Genomic DNA, 22,113 nt, shown 5'->3' with positions numbered 1-22,113 from the left:
CTTGGCATGGAAGATCAGTTACCAGAAAAAGTTTCAGCCTTAACTGTGAACTTCCTTTTTTCCAGTTGACAATCTGAACCACAACTTTTTATTTATTTATTTATTTTAACTCCCTCTGTTCCATGACTGCCCAAGGGAAAAAGTTCCCAGGATATCTGCCTCCGACTGCCCTGCCAAACTACCTGCCCCTTGCACCCTCTAATTCCAATATCTAGAAGAAGTTAGGAGCTCTGCCTGCACAATTGTGGAGGGGAGGGAAGGTGTAGTGTGACACTGACTATTCAGATGCAGTCCATACAATGAAAAAGTTTAAGAATCTCTGCCCTGCTAAGCCATACAGAGGTTGCGCCAACCATGACCTTCTTTATAGCTACATGGAGTCTACAGAAAAAAAAAAACCCATCCATACTTTACTGTTTTGTCTTTTGCTCTTCACACAACAAAACAATACCAAGAACCTATATGGGCACAGCTGGGTCCAAATAACTGTGGTCATTAATGATAGACAAGCATGCCAGGCCTCACTACATACCTGTTGCTACTCTGGTTTCAGGCGGGTTCTACAACATAGAACACAGCGAGCATGAGAGGACTCAAATTAGCGGCCCTACATTCACGAATTCCTGATGAGGCAGTAGCCCAGTCCCAACCACCTTGCTATGGCAGAGCAGAAGACGTCACTGAAGATCTGGGCTTAGTGATACATGAGGAGCATACCCTCCCTATGCCAAATTCAATATGTGGATGTACAGATGTTGGAGATAAAAATATACATAAACTACAAACTTCATCACTTTGGAAACTAAATACAACAGGCTTTGGCCTTTTTCAGTTCTTTTGACTATCTATTTTTGTGTGTCGTCTCTTCAAAAGTAAAAGTAATCAGAACAAAAAAATCCCTATAATTCTAGGAGCTGACTCTTCAGAACCTCTTGCATAGAAAAACCATGTGCTTAAGATATTTCACTCCAACTCTAACTTCCTAAAATGCAAAGCAATTTAAATGTGTAAGCCTCTTAGCTTTAGCTGAAGATATGCGCATGCGATAAGACAGGTATAATTGTTCACAGTAATATCTTAGTGAAATCATTTAATGTAAACATTTGCTAACACTGCACTTTAAATACTCCATTTCAGAGTTGTGTAATTTCTACTGAAAGTTCCAACATTTAGACATTTGCTTTCTTTGTGGTACATTCCTTGAATATTTACACACTCAGGATTATCACTGGTCCTGAATTAAACAAGTTATCCTAACACCCAAAGTATTGACTAGGCAGTTGCACTTCTCCACAGAGATCACTTCCAAGGGGTTGTTATGGGTTACACAAGTTATCCCCTTTTACCACTGAGGAAGTGGGGGGGGGGGGGGGGGGGAAATCTTAAAGAAATGTTCTCACACAGTTTTTCTGTTGGGATTAATACAACAAACTTTTTATTTGTAATTCTGAGGCTTTGCTTACAATAGTACAGTAGTTTTACCACAATCGAATTGTTTAATAAGTTAAATACCCTAAAGTTAAGTCTTCTAGAAACCTACTTGTGACTTTTTCTTAACTTTAATAGCTTCATGGGAATAATTATTAGGGAACAAATCCTGCTCAGAACAAACTCCCACTGAACACTGGATTTAGCCCTTGATTGTCTCCAAAACTATACAGTTACTCACATTTTACTCATACATTAATTTCTGGTTCAACCTGCCACCGCAAAAAAATCCCTATAGAAAACAGGGAGTTTTGTGTACAAAATCAATGGCAGGATATGGCTCATTCATAAGAGGGAAGGGTTATCACTTTATGGTACCATCTACTTACTTAAGGCCAGATTCTGATTAAGTAGTACCCTACCCTGAGAGCAGTACCATTCATTTTAGTCTGGCACTGCTCAATGTGAGAAATGATATCAGAATCTGGCCCTTAAAATTAAGATAAAAATGAGGAATGATCTTACACATATCCAGCATTAAAAGTCTGCCGATTTCAATGTTTGCAGTTGATCTTTGATCTTTCGTGGCCTTTTAACCAGGATCAAGTGAACTGTGAATTTGCTCTCTGGTACTTTGTCTGGGGGGAAATATCCTGCATTTGCAAGGGTATGGACTCAATGGGCCTGATTCTCCTATCACACTGGTGTAAACTGGGAGTTACTTCATTGTAATCAATGGCACTAAATTGGTATGCGAGTACAAGTCCTCTAATCTTAGTGCCATAATAGAAAAGCCAATATATGGAAAGAAAACATGAAAAATAATATTCACCCATGTATTGCCACTTCTAAGGTCAGCTGCTGAATTTATGACTCACTTCACTATCTAAGATTACAGAAACTTAAAAAAAAATCTGTAAAACATATATAGGTAAGTTTATGGGTATTTGATATATTCTTAATAAGAACCAGAGCAGCAAACATATTAAAAAACTTCCAATATGTATCAGAATACATACATGGAGTCATTCTGTGTATTTAATTAAGTACACACTATGAAGACAGAGTTTTAAAAGTAGACAGACCAGAAACAGCAATAGGAACAGGAATCAGCCCCTGTGATTAATCTAAATTTTATCATGGTGGTTAACAGCATTTCTACAGGTCAAAGAAACAGCAGCTGGTTTTCAGATTTTTGGGTTTGAATTCGTGTGTTTTCCAGTTACGCTTATTTTTATATAAATCGCCTTTTTTGCTGTAATTTTTTTTGTACTTTGTTTTGTACCCGCGTATGTCATACTACTTTAACTATTTTTCTGAACATTCATGTTTTTCTTTTGCTAAGAAAATATTGCTACAACATTGACTGTAATTACTGACATCAATAATGTCTAAATTAAACACCTGTGCCTGTGCACAATCCATACATCAACAGAACATATTCGTGTCAATTTCTTTTCCACATACAGTATTTGATACACAGATGCTCAGATACTATGGTGATGAACATGATATAAAAAACTAGTCAACATAAAGGTGCAAGTTAAAGAGAGGCAGCCTGCACTTTTAACCTTTAAAAGGATAAAATAAATATATGAGTCATATATTGCATCTTTACCTCTGTTATGCACTTGCATTCAGTAACACTATTTACTTCACATCACTGTTGTATATTTTGTATTTCTGCATCATCATTTGTAATCATACAGGGAAAGTCTGTTTCCATTTGACATATGGTTGTGCAACACTAGCAAAATTCAGTCTCCTCAGTTGCCATCAAACCAAAAATGGCAAGTTCAGTTCATGTATCCCATGCAGAGTTTGAGTTTCTAGGTTCATGTTTACCAAGGAGCAGTGCTGGAAAATTCTGGCCTATGGCAATTGAGGTGAATAATTACATCTCTCTAGGGACCCAATCCTGTTAAGTACTCAGCACCTTCAGCATGATGAAAATGGTTCCTTTGGGGGAAAATAGAGAACAAGGCCCTCCAATGCTGCAGTCTTTTCACAGGAAATTTCCTAAGATATCAAAGGAAATTTTGCATGAGGACGGATGAAGAACTGGAGGAGGTAGAACCTGGTGGCATCCGGACACCAAACCCAATGCCCAGTATGAATCAGGAGTTGACATTATACTTAACTAGGAAACAAATTTATTCCAAGCCTTCCCTCCAAGATGAAACCTAGGATTCAGACGGTTCCCCCCCCCCACCCCCCGGGGGGGGGGGAGGGGAGAAAGGTGAGGGGAAGAAAATTGGCTGGAGAAGGGGATAGGTGGGAAATGAAATTGGTGATTGAAATAATACAAATGAAAATAAAACATTCCTTTGGGAACGTCACAACCTACTGTGCAAATAGCGAATGCATGATCTCCATGCTATTAATATGTATGATTAGAAGATTCTGGAATGTTATATGAAGCATTTGGGGAGAGGGCTGATAGCAGGCTATGAGTTTAAAGTGTGCAAAACCTCTGATCTTCTTCAGCTCTGCATATTTTCCACACTTGTGATAAATGATCTTCAAAAGAGGTGTGGGATGGCACCCAAAACAAGCAGATTCAACAAAAAGTAACACAGAGTTGCCACTCTGATTTTCACAGGATTGTGACATATCATATAAGGTTAGCCCTTGCACTCCCTCCTCACACACACAAGTGCCACAATTTATTTCTTGTAAGAGGAAAAGTCCCTTCTTTAAAGCTATCATCACCATCATGACAGAATTCCCTATCTTGGGGTCTTGTGCTTCCACAAAGAACTCTCCTAGCTCTCAAAACTATGGCCCTCCAAAGGACTAGTAGGTATATCCCTCCCCATTTCCATCCATTTAACCTGCCAGCAATTCAGTCCTACTTTGAATCAAAACATATAATGTCATGTAATGATAAACTGTCACAACATTAACTTTCAGGGGGAATAAAAACCATTTTTTTATTTTAAATTAAATATATTTAATAATACATTAAATAAACCTATTTAAAATTAAATATGAAATGATGATGACCTATGTTAAGGCCAAAACTTACTATATTCTATGAAAATCATTTAAATTAAAAATGTATATATTAAACCAGTACACGTTTGCTGCCAAGTTTTAAAGAAAGTCAATCCCCTGAACTGATGGAAGTTACTGGCTAAGCACCTGGACCCAGAGTTTATTGGAAGTGCTCAACCAGCTTTGGACAGAAGCAGACTCTTCTGTAGATGGAGAGAGAATATTTTCTTCATTTCAGTTTATTCAACTAGCTCAGTTTAATGGATAGTTTATTCAAAGTTGAGAAACTGCCCGGGAGTTGAAAAGGCAGGCAGTTTGTTTTCCCCTTTCAATCTATTAATAAAAATGGTGTGAGAGGATGAGATTCACTAGTTTTCAAATCTTGAAGGACACGGTGACCAGAAACAATTAGTTGAATTTACTAACTTCAGATAATACTTCCTTTGTTTAATAAATCAGTTTGTTTTAAACAAAAAAACAACATTTTGATGAACTAAACTTTGTTTTCTTATGTATCCAGCATATTTAAGGTATTTCTATTTAAGTAATAAAAGCCATTTTAAGCGGATAATTTATGCATTTATAATTGATTTCTAATTTCCATCCAAACGCAGCTGGACACAACTGAGTAAAAAAAAAATTAATCATCCAGTATTAAGAAATGCATCATTCACGTTTCTTTTAACAGAAGTGCAAAAATTAAGAATCTGAATAAATGTATGTTAAGCTATATAAATGCTTAAATAAATGTATACATATATAATGTATCCCTCTTGGTTAGCAAAAAGTATCACCAAATTATACCGGCAAATGAGAACCAACCTTTCTTCACAAAAATAACTAAATATTACAAATGCAAAACAAGATTAAAATCAATGATTTAAAAAATAAGATTTTCTGCTTGCCTGATTTAAATTTGGATCACCTATTAATTTCGATCCTCATGACAAAATAGCAACCCTAATGTTACCAACCCTTACATTAATAAAATACCCATGTTTAATGCTTCTGATCTGAAATGGGCAGATTTGAAGCCAGTATGCTGAGCATAAATTATAATTGAATTTAAGTGGAACATGTTCTTGAGATTCCTCAGGTATGTTGCCAATAGTCTGACAATATTCAGCTGTATACAACTTTGGTTTAACACCAAGCCAAATGTAAAAACCAGCAGCCAAGGTCACGAGGAATTTGTGGCATTCCTTGCAAGGCATGGCCCCTCCACCCCATGAACCAATGAATGAATTAGGATGATCCATAAAAGTGAAGTGCTTTTTTTCTTGACTTAACTAATTAATCTTCATTTGAATATTAAATCTTACTTTAAAAAATTATCCCAATATAATTGAATACAAGTTACTAAATTGAAGCATTTTTCATTTTACTCTAGTGCATTTCTTGAACATAAAAATGAAAATTGTTTAGGTAAAATGGCATAATTCTTAATGATTGGATATATTGTATTGTTGGGCTATATGTTACTCTGACTGTAATAATCAACATTAGAATGAAATTGCTACCCTATCTGTATATTAGGTTGAAGCATTATTTTACTTCCCAAACTTTGTAAAGTGTTCAGAAATCCTCAGATGAAAGGAGTTGTGGCCTTGATGCAGATATGCCAAGTTGTCTTGGCTAAATCACTTGCTTCCACAGGCTGAAATCTACAGATGAGTTAGGGAGGCAAAATTTCCTGGGGTCAGGATGTAAGGCTACAACACTGGTCCCACAGCATCAGTAATTCTGCCCAGGACTCTTCCCTGACCCACTCACATTACAATCCTCCATGCCAGCCTTGTGCCGGCCCTCTCCACTAAGGGTGAATGTCCTTGCCTCAGTTTCCTTATCTGTCTGCTGAATGACCCTCCTCCAAAAGCAAGCCTTCTGGATTTGAGTGGAAAGCTACCCAGGTGTTCTATTCCAAGCTGCATTAACACCCCCCAGTAGCTTTTATTACCATCAGGAAGGACACAAGGTGCATGTGTAAAAGAGAAGGCTAAGGTGTCCGGGTGGGGCAACAGCAGGGATGCAGGATGCTTCCTCGGCCTTGTCTACATTGCCGCTTTACAGTGCTGCAACTTTCTTGCTCAAGGGTGTGAAAAAAGTTTCAACGTTGTGAAGTGCGAGCTGGTAGCTCCCAGCGCTGGTAGCTCCTCCTTTCATGGGGGTGGGTTTTTTACAGCGCTAGTGCTGCAACTACACAGCCATGTTAAAGCGCTCTGTGGCAGCGCTTTAATGTTGGTAGTGAAGACATACTCTTAGTTACAAGTCAGCCATAATTTTACTTGTTTGCTTTTCTTATCAAAGAGGAAAAAACTAGTCCTATTATTGAAAATGAAACCAAACACATCCAGATTTTGCAATGTATGTGATTTAATAAATTTTCTTAAAATGTATTTTTAAAATGATAAATAGGCCAATATGGCAAATTATACATCTGATGAACAGCTACTGCATATGGTTTTAAAATGAGCATTATTTACATAGTTGTTTCAGTCTCTTGTGTAAACAGATATTTAAGGACATGTTTAAATATATAATTTCCAAAAGATGCTTGAATTTTATATTAGGGGTTATCGGATCACATTTATTAGACTAATTTAATTCCTTAGATTGCAGCTAGGTTTGAATTAAATAAAGGGAAAAAAATTCTAAAGAAAATGTGTTGCTAGACATTTAGTAGAGCCGGTTGGAAAACAGAGAAAAAACTATTCATGAAAACATTTGCTTTTGTTTTTTGTAAAAATTTTCTAACCAGACTTATGATGAGCTCCTCTATGGGAACTAACTCCAGTCCTGCAATTTGATCCAAGAAAGAGACCCCTACATTTGTGGAGAGCTACAGTGGCTCCATGGGACCCCACATCAGCATGAGGGTCCCTCTGCAACAATCAGGGCCCAAGTCTTAGGCCCTTCTTAGAATTTGTCACCATTTCCATTGTAATAAATATAATACATAAAATATTTATTTATAATGGAAATAAATATATATTACTGGCAGGCCTGGTAGCACCATTATTAAGGCTATCTGACACTTGCCATTATAAGACCCTGTTTTCAGTTGATTATAACTTTTCCAAACTTTAACCACTTGTGCTGAAATTTTCCATGTTCAGTGTTTGCTTCAGGCTGAACTACTTTTTTTTTTTTAATTTAATTTCAGCCAAAATAGTTCATATGTTTCTGAGAACAAAGTTAGGGTAAAATATGTTGCTTTGGGCCTGTTAAATTTTTTTGGTGATTTTCTCTTTGAAAAGTTCTAACTTCTTACCCATGCAGGGACTTAAAACTTGGCAGGGAACGACGGCCTTTGTTCAGGGAAGGGACTTTTGCATTCCCAACTCCAAGGCTCAAGTCGATCTGCAGTGTTCCGAGGCCTGTAGCGTCATACAGGCTACTGCACTGGAGCCACTGAGCACAGACCTTCTTGCTGATCCATCCCCCATCAGTACAGAAGGTGGGTTGATGCCATATCCATGGGAGGGGGCCTTTCCGCTTAAGCCCCAGCATATTAAGGGTTACGATGAGGCAGGGAACCTGATTCTATCTCCTACTTAGTTCTTGGTTTGAATCTTTGTGTTAATAAAATCAAAATTGAGAATAGGACCTTGGGCTGAGCTGTAATTTAGGACTTTATTGTACCTTTACTAACTGGTGTATCTACCCACGAACTTCCAAAGGGTAGTGCAGAAGCATTGGATTTGAAGCTGGCGTTGCACGTATTTCAGACTTGATGTTTAGGCCACTAAACTATTCTCTGCAGCTTTAATTTCCCCCCTATAGTTATGCAGCTCTCACTCCTAAAAACACTGATCATAGGGACGTCTTTTAAAAATACTTCAGTTTCGCCCCAGACGAAAATATTATTTATACATAGGCTTATGGATGGTAGAGCAAGGTCATCACAATATCCAAGAATACAATTTCCCAGTTATTAATCACGGGAACAGAATTTAGTATCTATAGGCTTGGAAGGATTAGATATTTATCTGTAAATGTTGATAAACATTGATTTCGCTGTACACACACAAACCAACAAAAATATTTCCATTGATGATAATCAAAATTTACAGATAGGCAAAATAAGAAAAATGCTGCTTGAGAACTTATTTGATTTAAGGATATTTACTTTGTCAACATCACATGCCACATTTGTGTATTTAACAGTTATAAAGCTTTAACTTTTTGAATCTCAACATCTAGTGCCATTAGATAATTACTGTCTGACACCCTCGATTGTCTGACCCCCCCCCAAATTCCTGCAACTGTGAAACTTTAAATAAATGCTTTAAAATAATCAATATCTGTCAAAAATTATAAAAAATAAAAATCAAATTCTGCCAAACCTTACTATAATAATAAGATTGATATTTCACTCTAAAATGCTTTTTTTTTTTTGGCAGGCAAAATGAGCATCACAACAAAGTTTTGTACATCACTTTTATAAGACAAAGTGAAGCAATCCAATTTATGGTATTTGGAATGTTCTCTCATGTGGTCAGAAGTTCATTTTTCTGAAACTAGGTTACAGGCCATCAGCAGGAAAATGGGGGTGGGGAAGGATTGAAAACAACATAAGTGGGCATGCAAATTAGTTTAGATAATGGTTGTGATGAACTCAGATCTTTCGTATAGATCTTTGCCTTTTCCAGGCCAGCATTAAATCAATACTTTTAAATTGTCTATTAAAGTCTTTACTGTCTCAAATTTTAGAGACCAAACTTTTCCACAAAGGTCAATTTATTTTTAACTGATCCTGCTGGGGAAGGAAATGAAAACAGAAAAAACAAAATGAAAATGTTTAGAGATCACCAAAAGTTTCCCCTTCGTGGCTCTTGCAATGGGTGGGATTTACCCAGTACCCTAAAGTGTACTATGTGCTTCACAACCAAGCTAAGAGGACCACATCTCTTCCCTGAGGAACATACTCTCTTCTTGATATATCCTGCAGGAAGGTCTCAGATTGTTCCACCCTGAGCATCTCAAGCAAATCAGTAACTGCCCTTGTGAGGCTTGAACATGGTAAGTGATGGGAAGGAGGTCAGCTTCAAAAGAACTTTGCTTCACTGATACAGTCACACCGGTGCCCTCTTGACATAATATTCAAGGTAATTAACAGTTGATTAGAGCTAATTAGGGATAAATAGGGTGACCAGATGTCCCGTTTTTAAAGGGACAGTCCTGTTTTTTGGGACTTTTTCTTATATAGGCACCTATTACCCCCCACCCCGTGCCGTTTTTTCCACAGTTGCTATCTGTGGAAAAAACTGTCACCCTAGGAATAAAGCACTTTTATTCCAGAATAAGAGTGTCCACATGGAGTAAATTAGGCCACGGCTACACTGGCATTTTATCTCACTCAGGGGTGTGAAAAAACACACCCCCCCCCCCCGAGCGCAGCAAGTTACAGCGCTCTAAAGTGCCAGTGTAAACAGTGCCCCAGCGCTGTAAACTAATCCCCTCGTGAAGGTGGAGTACCTGCAGCGCTGGGAGAGCTCTCTCCCAGTGCTGGCGCATGACCACACTCGCACTTCAAAGCGCTGCTGCGGGAGCGCTCCCGCGGCAGCGCTTTGAAGTTTTGAGTGTAGCCACGGCCTCAGGAATAGTTAATCCGCTATAAATGCACATGCTACTTTATTCCAGATTAATTTTCACGTATAGTCAAGCCCTAAAAAACACCAGATAAAAACAGAATTTTCCTGTCTCTGCTCTCCAAACTTTATTTCTGTTCTGCAGAATCCTGCTTCTTTCTATTCCATTGGGGGGGGGGGGGGGGAATAAAATAAATATGAACAATTCTCACATACAGGGCCTGATCCTGATCTATTTTGGTTCAAAGGGCCTGAATTTACTGGGAAATGCAGGTGCTAAGTATCCCCCAGAATTTGGCCCTTTGACTGCTATAAAGAAAAAAGAACCCCATATAAATAAGAAATTATAGTTGGTTTTCTATTCAAATACATTCTCTTTTATTTTCAACTTTCAAATCCTATATCATCCAGCTATTAAACTATCAAGATCTATTTGTTTGGTACTCCTGGAAAATCATAACTGCAGATGAAATTTAAAATAAGTTATGAATTTGCAACTATTCCCAGGAGTTAATGTTTCCTGCTGAATTAATAGGAGCCCCTCCCCACCCTTTTCAAATTACCGGAATCACATCATCTACAATTTGATGAAAAATAGAGCTATTTTTGGTTTGTGAAGAGTTGGTTGACATGGTAAAAGTGATAACCGTCCTTAATAACAGTCATTCCACATCATTTACTGCTGGTATTATGAACAAGTAGGATTGTTTTTAAGCTAGCATGAAGGAGGGATGGAAATTTCTAATGTGTGCCACAGGATCCAGAAGTTGGTTTGAAGGATTCTATTTGCAGAACCTCAATTTCTCTCTGCACACTAAGGAGCATATTCTGGCTGCTCATCATTATTTATATTACAATATCACCAGCTGAGATCAGGACCCCTTTGTGGGAGCACTGCATAAGCACATAATAAGAGCTCTTGCACCAAAGAACATAGCGTATATACTCGTTCATAAGCCGAATATTTTTGGTAAAAAAGGTGACACATCAAAGAGCGGGGGTCGGCTTATAAACGGGTCTACACCAAAGTGTGATTATTTTAAACTCTATGGAATCATTTAATTGAATATCTAATATGGGGGGCACGCGAGAGGATTTTCAGTGGCACTCACACTGCCCGGGTCCTGGCCACCAATCGGGGGGGGGGGGGGGGCTCTGCATTTTAATTTAATTTTAAATGAAGCTTTTTAAACATTTTAAAAACCTTATTTACTTTACATACAACAATAGTTTAGTTATATATTATAGACTTAAAATGTATTACTGGCACACGAACCTTTAAATTAGAGTGAATAAATGAAGATTAGGCACACCACTTCTGAAAGGTTGCCGACCCCTGATCTAATTAATTGTCATTTTGTTTACCCGGAGCGTCTGCAGGCATGAAGCCCCTCAGCCCCCTGTGGCCACGGTTCGCCGTTCCCAGCCACAGCTGCGGCAGCTCCCATTGGCTGGAAACGGCGAACCACGGGCACAGGGGGCTGAGGGGCTCCATGCATGCAGACGCTCCAAGTAAACAAAATGTCCCAACCCACCAGCGGCTTACCCTGACGGCCGGGAGCCAAAGTTTGCCAACCCCTGAAATATAGGGTCGGCTTATGAAAGGGTCATACAGTTTTTGCTATTTTTACCTAACCATCTTGGGGGGGGGAGCGGCTTATAAACAAACGGGCTAATAAACGAGTATATACAGTACTTTAAATGGACAAACAGAAGGGGGTGGGAAGAGAAACAGACACGAATAGGTAAAATTTTTTTGCCACAGGTAACAAAGCCAGCCAGTGGAACAGATGGGAATAGAACCCCATCTCCTGACTTCCAATCCCATGCCCTATCCACTGGACCATGGTACCTCTCACACATGAGGCCCTCAGAGTCAGGGGAAGAGGATAGGCACAGTGAGCCCTTCTTTTCCCACTCTCCCAATGTCCCTGTGCAGGGGCAGGAAAATCCTAGCGCTTATGCACAGACTATTAGGTGTGGCAAAGTTTTAGTATTCCTAACTGACTAGACACCCCAAAGTGGGTATGGTAGAGAGCTGGCCAAGGCCTCATCCCTACCAACTGGTGGCTATTGATAGCCCCAAGAAGAGCATGTGCTAGATCGTTTTAAAGGGTAGTTGTAGTTGCCATCTCGGAGCATTCTCCCTCAGAGCCCCAGGACTGCCTTTGTCCTCAGACAACAGAATGCCACCAAAAACTTCTCCAAGAGCATGTATGGAGGTACACAGTGTTGCTGTAACTTTAAAAAGCCACAACATAACCCTGATTTTCCACCCATGTTTCATCTCTTTGTACAAAAACCACCCACTATTACAGGAGTTCAGGGTGAGATTGTGGAGATTTAGTTTTCAGTGTCAAATGTGCAATTTTTTAGGAAATTAAACCCAAGTTGCTTCATGTAATATTGTTCATCTCTCAACTATTTCTTACAACAAAAGGGCATCCTTCATTTCTATATGCAAATTTACCTCCACTCCACCCAAACTAGATGTTATCCAACTCTGATTATTTAAAAATTATTGTAATTAGTAACAGAATGATCACCCCCCCTCCAGATTTATGTATAATGTTCTTTAGGTGAGAAGTTAATCCCAAATTATTTTAAATTCCAGGCACGCTTTATTTTCCTGGTGTGCCTTCACTTTAGGTCTTTGTCCCACACAAGCCCTAAACTAGACCACAGTTTCTCAACATGCTTTTACCATTGCTTGGCCTCTTCTAGCTAGCCATACCACGTTAGATAAGAGTTCAGAGGAAGTTAGGTTTGAACTATATTTAAACATTCCGAATCTGATCAAAAATGGCTTCCTTTAAACATGGACTGGGCCACTGCATCCCAGATTTTGGTATCAGGAGACTGCGATACCTGGAGTGTTATCAGTAGAGGTAAATTGCAAATTTTTACAGACTGAGGAAACCTGCAACACACCTGTGCCAGTCTACAGAAACCTCCCAGAACACTGCAAAAAAAACCCCAACCCTTTGGATTTGGAAGAATGCCACAATATTCTTAACAAAGTTCCAGCTTTTTTTTTTTTTAAAAACCTGGTGCCCCAGTATTACAACTGTACACAGAATTTTACAGGAGAAGGTAGTTTAATCCTCCCTCTGATCCTCTGTGCTTTCTAAATGAGTGCATACATGAATTGTGGTGGCAATTAATCAGGACATTGGGCTGGACCAAGACTAAGAGTGAGTCCTCAAGCCTCAGCTTCCTCCATCTCCCTTCACCATGCAACGCATTTTGCGAAGATGTGGTTTATATTCAGTTCCAGACTGGCAAGATGTTCCACCTTTTTCAGGTTTATCAAATCAACTTCAGAGATTTAGTGGGCATTAAAAGAGAAAAATCTTTACAAGAAGGCAGAGTGTAGCTTCTACCTGTGATTTATTTGGAGCGGCCTGTAATAATTTATGAATACTTTGTGTTCTATATTTTTGTCTGATTCTTGGGGCAGGGGAAGGTCTGTATACTGACTGGGCTATTGCAATATTTACTGTATGCATATATTGAGTTAATTTAATAGCAGGATTGAGAGGAAATGCACTTTGGAGTGGTGTAGAAACAGATATACACTTCCCAGTGAACACTTCAAAGACAACGCAAGAGCCATTAATTTGGATGCCCTGGCTTTGGGCCCCCCCTACCGGCTCCGACCCCCTGCAGCACTCATTAAAGAGGTTTTGGGGAACGTGAGCTGGGAGAATGAGAACTTTGGCTGGATTTAAAGAAAGGCCATTAAGGATAGGGGCAGAGGGCGTTAAGGACAACAGACTAAGACCTAGATCCCCAGAGGTTATGGGTCTGGGTTAGACAGATCTGTCTAGGACTCTAAGTAAGATAGGCATGCATGTAGACCATTTGTTGTTTTAAAATCCATTAATCAACAGTAAAAACAAAGCATAATTTAAAACAACTCTTCGCTTTAAGGCGGCTGTTTTGGTCACTGTATTCACAAATGGTCACAAGCTTCTGAAGGGAAGAGCCACGGCTATCCAAATCCAGTCAGACCTGTTGCACAGGCATGCTTGATACACAGGGTACTATAGACTAGGGCCTGGTCTAAGAGTGGGAGAATTCACCCTACCAGAGAGGAAGGCATGAAGCCTGAGACCTGAGGGAGTGCACTCAGAGAGACCAGAGAAGGGGTCGGAGATACACGATTAGGGTGACCAGATAGCAAGTGTGAAAAATCGGGACAGGGAGTGGGGAGTAATAGGAGGCTATATAAGAAAAAGACCCAAAAATCGGGACTGTCCCTATAAAATCGGGACATCTGGTCACCCTATGACCAGATAGCAAGTGTGAAAAATCGGGACGGGGGTGGGGGGCAATAGGTGCCCATATAAGACAAAGTCCTAAATATCAGGACTGTCCCTATAAAATCGGGACATCTGTTCACTCTATACACCAGGGGTCGACAACCTTTCAGAAGTGGTGTGCCTAATCTTCATTTATTCACTCTAATTTAAGGTTTCGCGTACCAGTAACACATTTTAACGTTTTTAGAAGGTCTCTTTCTACAAGTCTATAATATATAACTAAAATATTGTTGTATGTAAAGTAAGTAAGGTTTTTAAAATATTTAAGAAGCTTCATTCAAAATTAAATTAAAATGCAGAGCCTCCCGGACTGGTGGCCAGGACCCAGGCAGTGCGAGTGCCACTGAAAATCAGCGCGCGTGCCGCCTTCGGCACGCGTGCCATAGGTTGCCTACCTCTGCTATACACAACATAACAGTGAATAGTGGTATCAGTATTGTAGGATGGTGACAGTAGAGAATTTCCAATAAGTGAGCACAGCAGTAAAAACAAGAATTGTAGAAGGAAAAATCTGGAGAAAAAATGTTGTGTGTTCTTTTCAGGAAGAAACTAGGAAAAGATAGATAAGAAAAATGAGCTACGAGCAGCTCAAGAAAGATTAGGTAGCAGAGTTATACAAAGAAAGGAATCTTCTCTGAAGAACTGAAAAAGTCAGAGCTGGTGACTTTGCTGTTTGAAGCTGACCAGAGGCAGAATGGGTACCAGACCAGTACACAGTAGAGCGTCCCAGTTCCCTTGCATGGCAGGTGGGTTCTCCAGAGGACAAAATGGATGGGTAGGGCCAGGGGTGCTGGAACCATTTGTACAGTGGGGGTGCTGAGAGCCATTGAACCGCAGTGTAAACCCTGTATATAATGGAAACCATTTCAAACCAGGGGGTACAACAGCACCCCCAGTACCTCTAATTCCAGCACCTATGGGTAGGGCCAGGAGCTTTGACGACAACTTTCAGAGGGAAATGAGGAAGAGGGTGTCAGGAGTGTAGGCAGTGAACAAAGGAGCAATCGGGCCCCATCCAGACTGGGTTCACCGATTCAGCAGCAGAGGAGGAAAAACTAGTTTGAGAGAGAAAAGCTCCACTTGGAGGCCATGCAGCTTACTGTTTGGAAGCCAGAGAGACCAGAGATGAGGTCAGAGGTGCAGCTGGCCCTGCAACCATATCATTAACAGTTCAAGATTTTTACTGGTCCATTAATGGGCTCAACCTAGATCATTTCAGAATCCACAAAGATTGGTATAGTGCATCACTATAAAGCAGCTGGGTTGGAAAATGTCTTAGTTTCGAGCTTAGACAAAGTAGGTGATGTAATGCTGTTTATTTCACTAACAATTACAGTACAGCAACTTTCAGGCCAGTATATGTACCTTCAAATAATCAACTGAAGGAAGGGAGACACGTAAGCGGGCCCCAAAGCGTTCTCTATTGTGCAGTCCCTCAGCTACAGTAACTTGTGTATTCTTTTGACCACCAAGCCTCTATGGACATCTCCCATTTGTTATTAATTTGGAAGGGACAAGCTTAAGAAAAGATCTAGGATTCTCCGATTCTCTCAAATAACTCCCAGGCTCCCTCTGTTAAATGAAGCTGAAGAGCCAGTGCTATGCTTTGTGTCAAAATTTAATCCCTCAAAAGACGTAGAGAGAGGAGCAAGCTTTTTCCTTCTGAAGTGAAGTTCGCACTGGGCAAAAACTGTTTGAATTTTTTGTCCAAATTTTTTTTTCTTTTGGCTAATGAACTTTTTGTAAAGATAGTGGCTCATAATGGAATGCTGACTGGCTTTCACCAGAGCTAAATTTCATCCACTATGCCATTATTGTTAAATTCTGAGCTCAGAACTAACTGCAGACTTCTCAGAAAGTAACCTCTCTGTAGTTCCAGAAAGTACTCATTTAAAGTCCTTCAGACATGCTCTCATGCTGTTTACATTAGACTGTTTCTTTATGATGAAATGGGATAGGTTTTTTCCAACCTCAAATTAGTAAATTACCTGGAACCCCAACAGGCTTTAATTAAAATAGCACAAAGAGAGAGTTGGAATGGTATTCATATATAACAATATAAAAGCCAACCCAATCCAATTTTGGTAGCCCAATATAATAGCTGTGTAATCCACAGCACATGGATCATCTCTCCTGATTAAACAAAAACCAAACAAACTTTCTTTAAAAAAAAAAAAATGCTTCTGACACTTGACGAAGTATATATATTACCTTGTGTGGTTTTTCAGAGTCCCCCCTTCCTGAGTCTAAGTAACTTTCAGTCTGCTTGGGGTTTTTTATGACTTTATTTTCCCTTTGATTAAGTAATAATCAATAAAAAATATAAAAAGTAAAATCTCTTTTTTTTTGGCGATGTGTGCAAAATTTATTGCACCCATTTGTTCAAAATCTCTCTCTCATGCAAGAGCAAACACCTTTATTGTTATAGTTTTCTTTTCAGCAATAGAAAAGCTTTTTTCCTTAGTCAGTCTTCCACTGGCAAATTAATATTCAGCATAAACAATGAACACATTGCATGGCCTTTGAACCCAGTGGTTGCTAGGAAGCCTGAAGAAACTCTGGATTACAGCAGATTAGATAGCCAGCACTAAGAGATTATTCACCAGAAAAATGTGAGATTTTTCTAGATTTATATAATTTTAAATTCATTCTTCATTGATCTGCCAATCTCTTTGTGGGCTTCCCCACATAAATTTCATCCATATTTGCAATAACTGCCACAGTTTATGGGCAGTTTGCCTTAAGGTATTGAAAATGCTAATACTAAACATCAATGTTTCTTACTATAAATCAAATTGCAAAACTGGTTCTTATTCATTATTAATGAAAAGACTTTTTAAAAATGGTGCACCGTCACTTCTCTAGTAAGGAGCCTGCATTTTCCCAAAACTTTACTTGTAGCACACAATTCTTCATAGCACCACCTAGTATTTTTGACTGTTTAAAGGAATAATGTGTATATACCGGATTTACACACATTATACATACATATATATACAAACCAATTCAGAGTTATATTTAGTGTTTATTTGTTTAAAATTTTTAGTGCCATAGTGAAGAATCATTTGCTCGTTTGCCTATCCATATCTTATATCCCTGAAATAAAGCAATCAAGCCAGAAAACAAGCTTTCCCTCTCCTTACCCCACTCTCAAACAACGCAGCATTTAATTAAAAAGGACCACAACAATACTAATGGTGATTAGGTTAAATGACTGGACAAACAGAATGCAGAAGTCTGAAAAGCCTATGTGTTTCAGGCACTTTCTCCTGTACAACATTTTGGGTGACAAAGAATGTATTTGTAGTCACAGTCACAACTTTTATGCAAGAAGACTTCCTATGGATTTCCTGTTAGGAAGAGATTACTTTAAATAACTAGACGTGCTTAGATATAGTACCCATTCCTCCCAAACCTACTATTTGGAAGGGCATTGGACAGGGCTCATTTTTAAAAAAAAACCAAACAAAAAGCAAGCCACTCACAAAAAGGCCACGATTACATTTCCAGCTAAAATTCTACCTACTTAATTTAAAAAAAAAAAAAAATTCTGGTTTTCATTTCCATTTTGTTATGCCTGTAATAACTTTAGTAGATTACTCATACTAGACGTGACACCTGCTTTCCTTCCTCCATTGTTGTGCTATAACATTAGAAATCAGTCTCCTGTATATTCATAGCTGTAACATGCCTTTTGGGGATCATTTTATAACACATTTATAATGGATGTTACCCTTCCACCCCCATCTCACACACACAGACACCTACTCTAAAATACAGATCACTACACATTTGATCCTAAGGAGAACTCAAATTTGATCATACAGACACTGTCAGGATAATGCTTTTGTGAATTCAGACTGTTTCCAGGAAGAATGTATCTGAGTTGTACTCATGTGTTTAAAAATAAATAAACAAACAAACAAACAAACAAACCCCCACCAACTGTCAGAAACACTACTGAAAGATTCTTCTGCTTCGGAACTGGTTTCCATACTAAAAGAAAAGCTTTAAAGTATTGTTTGAGATAAAATTGACAAGGTGCATCTCAAACTAAGAATATCAGAAAAGTCATAAAGAATAACCGTTTAGATTTTAGAAGTACATGCTGGAGTCAGATCTGGCTTGCAGATTCTTTTCTAAATCTGCTGCACCATCACAACCCCAAAAATATACAGTACTAACCATTATAGCTTTCTTCAGCTGCTTAAGCATAAGTTATACTTGTCATTTTCCTTAACTATGAACCGTCCCACGACAGAGAAAATCAAAAAGACTATTGCCAAAACAGCACAATATCCTTATGAAGGCAAATTTGCAACATAATGCACATTATTTCCTTTAGGTTTGGGGGTTAATTACAGAAAAGTCATGAGACATTTTTAAAACACGAAAAACCACTCCTGGCTAAAAGAGACATGTTTATTAGGAAGAACAATAATAAAGTAAGAATGTAACTGAAAACCACAAGCTTTGATTCAATCTTTCCAGCATAGATGGGATTGGAACGGTTTTCTACTATGCATGGTAAAATACCTTCATTTTCTCTCTCCCTCCTCTTTTTTCCCTTTTAAAGGAATCTGCCTACTCAACCTAAATTAAGCCTTAGAGGAAAAATGTGTCTTCATGATAAATTGGTATTTGACATCATAGTAATGAAATGTTCTGTCTGATCATCACAATAATCAAGCAGTAGAACAACAAAGAAGATTTCCAGGATTCTCCCCCCCTCCACAGCATTCTCTCAAGTATTCTTCCTGTGTTTATCGAATTTCTGAATTACATGGCTGATCAGATACATTTCAAAATGAACAGGCTTTCATTTAGAAATACTGAGGCTTTTTTATTTACATAAGACACTAATTTGAAGAGTAAACCCTTCCTTATTTTTGCGCCTCTCTGTTTTTACATTTTTGTGCTTCTTTTCTGCCAAGCACAAACATTTTGATGCAGGGTCCATTATTTCCATACAACCTCCATTTAAAACAATGAATCTATGAATAAACACATGTATACATGAGCATGCACACACACACACACACACACTCTTTATACACAAATATGGCATTTATATTCATTTTCACTACGGATACACTTCTCTGTATGGAAATATGCTTCTGAAACCTGACTAGCTTGGAACAGGGCAAGAGCATTCAGAATTACAGGTGACACTTCTTTAGAAAATGCAATATAGATATGCCCCCATTGAGATAATTGTACTTGACCAGTTGGAAAAGGAATGTTTGGTTTGGTAGTAAATATTCAGCACATACTTATTCATAAGCACAAGAGCAAAGGAGCTGCTCTGATCATGACACCCAGGTCATTTTTATCTATCCTGAGCTGAAAATATAGATACAAAAATTACTTCCTTTCATTTATTTTATTTTTTACTAATAAATTTAAACACCATATTGAGAGGGCCCTGCTGTGAATCTTGCTGAGGTACAAAATGGTGGATGTCTGCTTTTTTTTTTTTTGCATTATTCACAACTTATGCTATCAGTCATATTATACCCTTTTACCTATCAACACAGTATTAGCGAGCCAAATAAACACCCAACATTGAGCCTTGCAATAAGCACAAAAATGCTGTTACAAACCTGATGTCATATAGCCCCGTGATGCCTGGGCAATAAAAGCTGGTGGGAAGTGTTTGTGCAGTCGGTAGTCCTTTTCACTGCGGGACCTCATGCGGTCTGAGGCCCGGTCGGAGAAATCTGAACTAGGCCAGGCTCGCCGTAAGGTTGTACTCCGTGTCTTCTTCATTTTGAGGCTACCTGCAGTCTAATCCTCCAGCAGCAGTGGCATGAGTCAGGCCTCACGGCGTGCTTGCGACACTTCGTTTCATTAGTCTACTACAGGCACAGCTTGGGTAGAATCTGCAAACATTTTGCCACTACCTCTTCTATGAAGCAAACTGCAGGTCTGTTCCTTTTTCCCCCCCTCGAATGATCCAATTTTTACACACGTCCCACAATGCATTACACTTCATTTGCAATCAGTCCAGCTTATAGCTTCCAGATTCATGTGGAGGAAAGGCACATTATGTGGCTTCTCAGGCAAGGGGGGTGAGGGGGTAGGGGATTGCAGCGTGAAAAGCTCTGGGATCCCAAACAATAGCTCGATTCAGCATAGGAGTGCTTAGTCAAGTGTGAGCCAGAACACAAAAAGACCCAAACAAATTAGGAAAGCCCCACTGCCTTTGGTTTTGACCCGAAACAGAGAGCGCCCAGAAACTGTAGGAAGCACTGTCAAATCTCCAACTGCACCGGATTAGAATGACGCTTTGATAACAGTGAAAGTCATTTTTCTTCACCTATCAGAATCCAAGACAAGAATCCATGGAAGCATCCTAAACCACTGCTGCAGTAATCATTCGATCAATCTTCCTGTTAGCAGCACCCACCGCTTATCCATACACATTGGATGTACATGTGTCTCATTCACACATCTAGTACATATGACCTACAAGAAGCAGCAACTGTATTCTTGTAGAATCCAGGAAACACAGATGATCATAATGGCTGAGGCGTCTGTCTTTTGCCCTCCTTCAGCAGTTTGCCAGTTGTTTCTTTTGTGTGTGTGGTTATTTGTTTTAAGGGATAGATATATATTCCTCTCTAATGCACTAGCTCCTGCCGGCTTGGGAGGCTAGGCTGCAAATTAATCCAAACATTTGCTTTCTGTGAGTCCACCGTGTATAGTCTGCTCAAGTTGCCACAGCTCCTCCGCTGAACAGTTCTCCGCCTTGAAAACAGTGAATAGCTATTGAAGGGCAGGAAACAAGGCAGCCACCCAGTCTCATGCTAATCAAGAAGCTGTCTTAAGTTAGACGCACTGATCCTGTCAGGCTTCACATTTTAATGTGAAACACCCTTGGGCTCACTCAAACCTTGGCTTGTGCCCCAGCCTATAATCAGCTTGCATATATTTACATACAAAGCTGCGTGTTTTTAGGATAGTCCATCCCCCCTGAGAAGGAAGGAAAGAAAATCTTTTGTTTGGAAAGAATATTTGCGGCAGAACTTCTTCCTCTGCACAAACCCAATGGATTGCAAGTCAAAATGAGGATAGCAGGAATCGGTTCATCTGACAGCTGCAAACACATTCCATCGCAGAGGAATCAAGCGGTCTTGAAACTATAATGGAAACAGCTACTTCGCTCTCTCTTCTCTAGTCGTTAACCACTACCAACTGGCTAAACAGCAGGAAGGCCTGCAACCTCTTTAAAAATCAAGGCTCAATACAGCTGTTTCTAGTCCCACAGCCAATCATTATAGGACAACAATGCATGCAGTGGGGGTGGGGAGCAGAAAGACAAAAACAGATACATTTCAGCTTGGGCTACAAGTCTGGAAACACCCAAGCTGCTGCTACGTGAGAGTTAAAACCCAGTTTAGTGAGAGTTGTGATCTTTTGAACTGCACACTTTTTAGCTATTATTCTCAGTATTAGGAGTTTAACTAAACTTCACTCTGATTACAAAAGATTTTAAGGGTATTATAAAATTTAATAATACTTAGCCTTTCCATAGTGCTTCACTTCTTCAAAGTCCTCACACACAATTATGACCCTTCCTAGATTGCAAGGCCAGCAGGGACTACTGTGATCATCTAGTTTGACCTTCCCCAAAATAATTCCCAGGGCATGTCTTAAGAAAAAAATATCCAATCTTGATTTAAAGCCTGGCAGTGATGGAGAATCTACCACAATCCTTGGTAAATTGTTCCAGTGGTTAATTACCTTCATTGTTAAAAAAATACGTCTCA

The 22,113-nt window shown here is 39.2% G+C and overlaps 1 protein-coding gene across 1 annotated transcript in view; it reads right to left on the bottom strand.

Moving 5' to 3' along the window:
* STOX2 (storkhead box 2) overlaps positions 1-20,110 on the bottom strand; it is a 97,576-nt gene extending 77,466 nt beyond the window's left edge. The window contains exon 1 of the mRNA XM_065405672.1: positions 19,945-20,110. Within this exon, the coding sequence (XP_065261744.1) occupies positions 19,945-20,110 (166 nt within the window). The remainder of the gene's footprint in view (positions 1-19,944) is intronic.
* Between the last annotated feature and the right edge of the window lie 2,003 nt (positions 20,111-22,113).

Source organism: Emys orbicularis, chromosome 5 (assembly GCF_028017835.1).
Source record: "Emys orbicularis isolate rEmyOrb1 chromosome 5, rEmyOrb1.hap1, whole genome shotgun sequence".
Lineage (NCBI taxonomy): Eukaryota > Metazoa > Chordata > Testudines > Emydidae > Emys > Emys orbicularis.
Note: the sequence above shows the minus strand (reverse complement) of the source record. Positions and strands in the feature narration are given on the sequence as shown.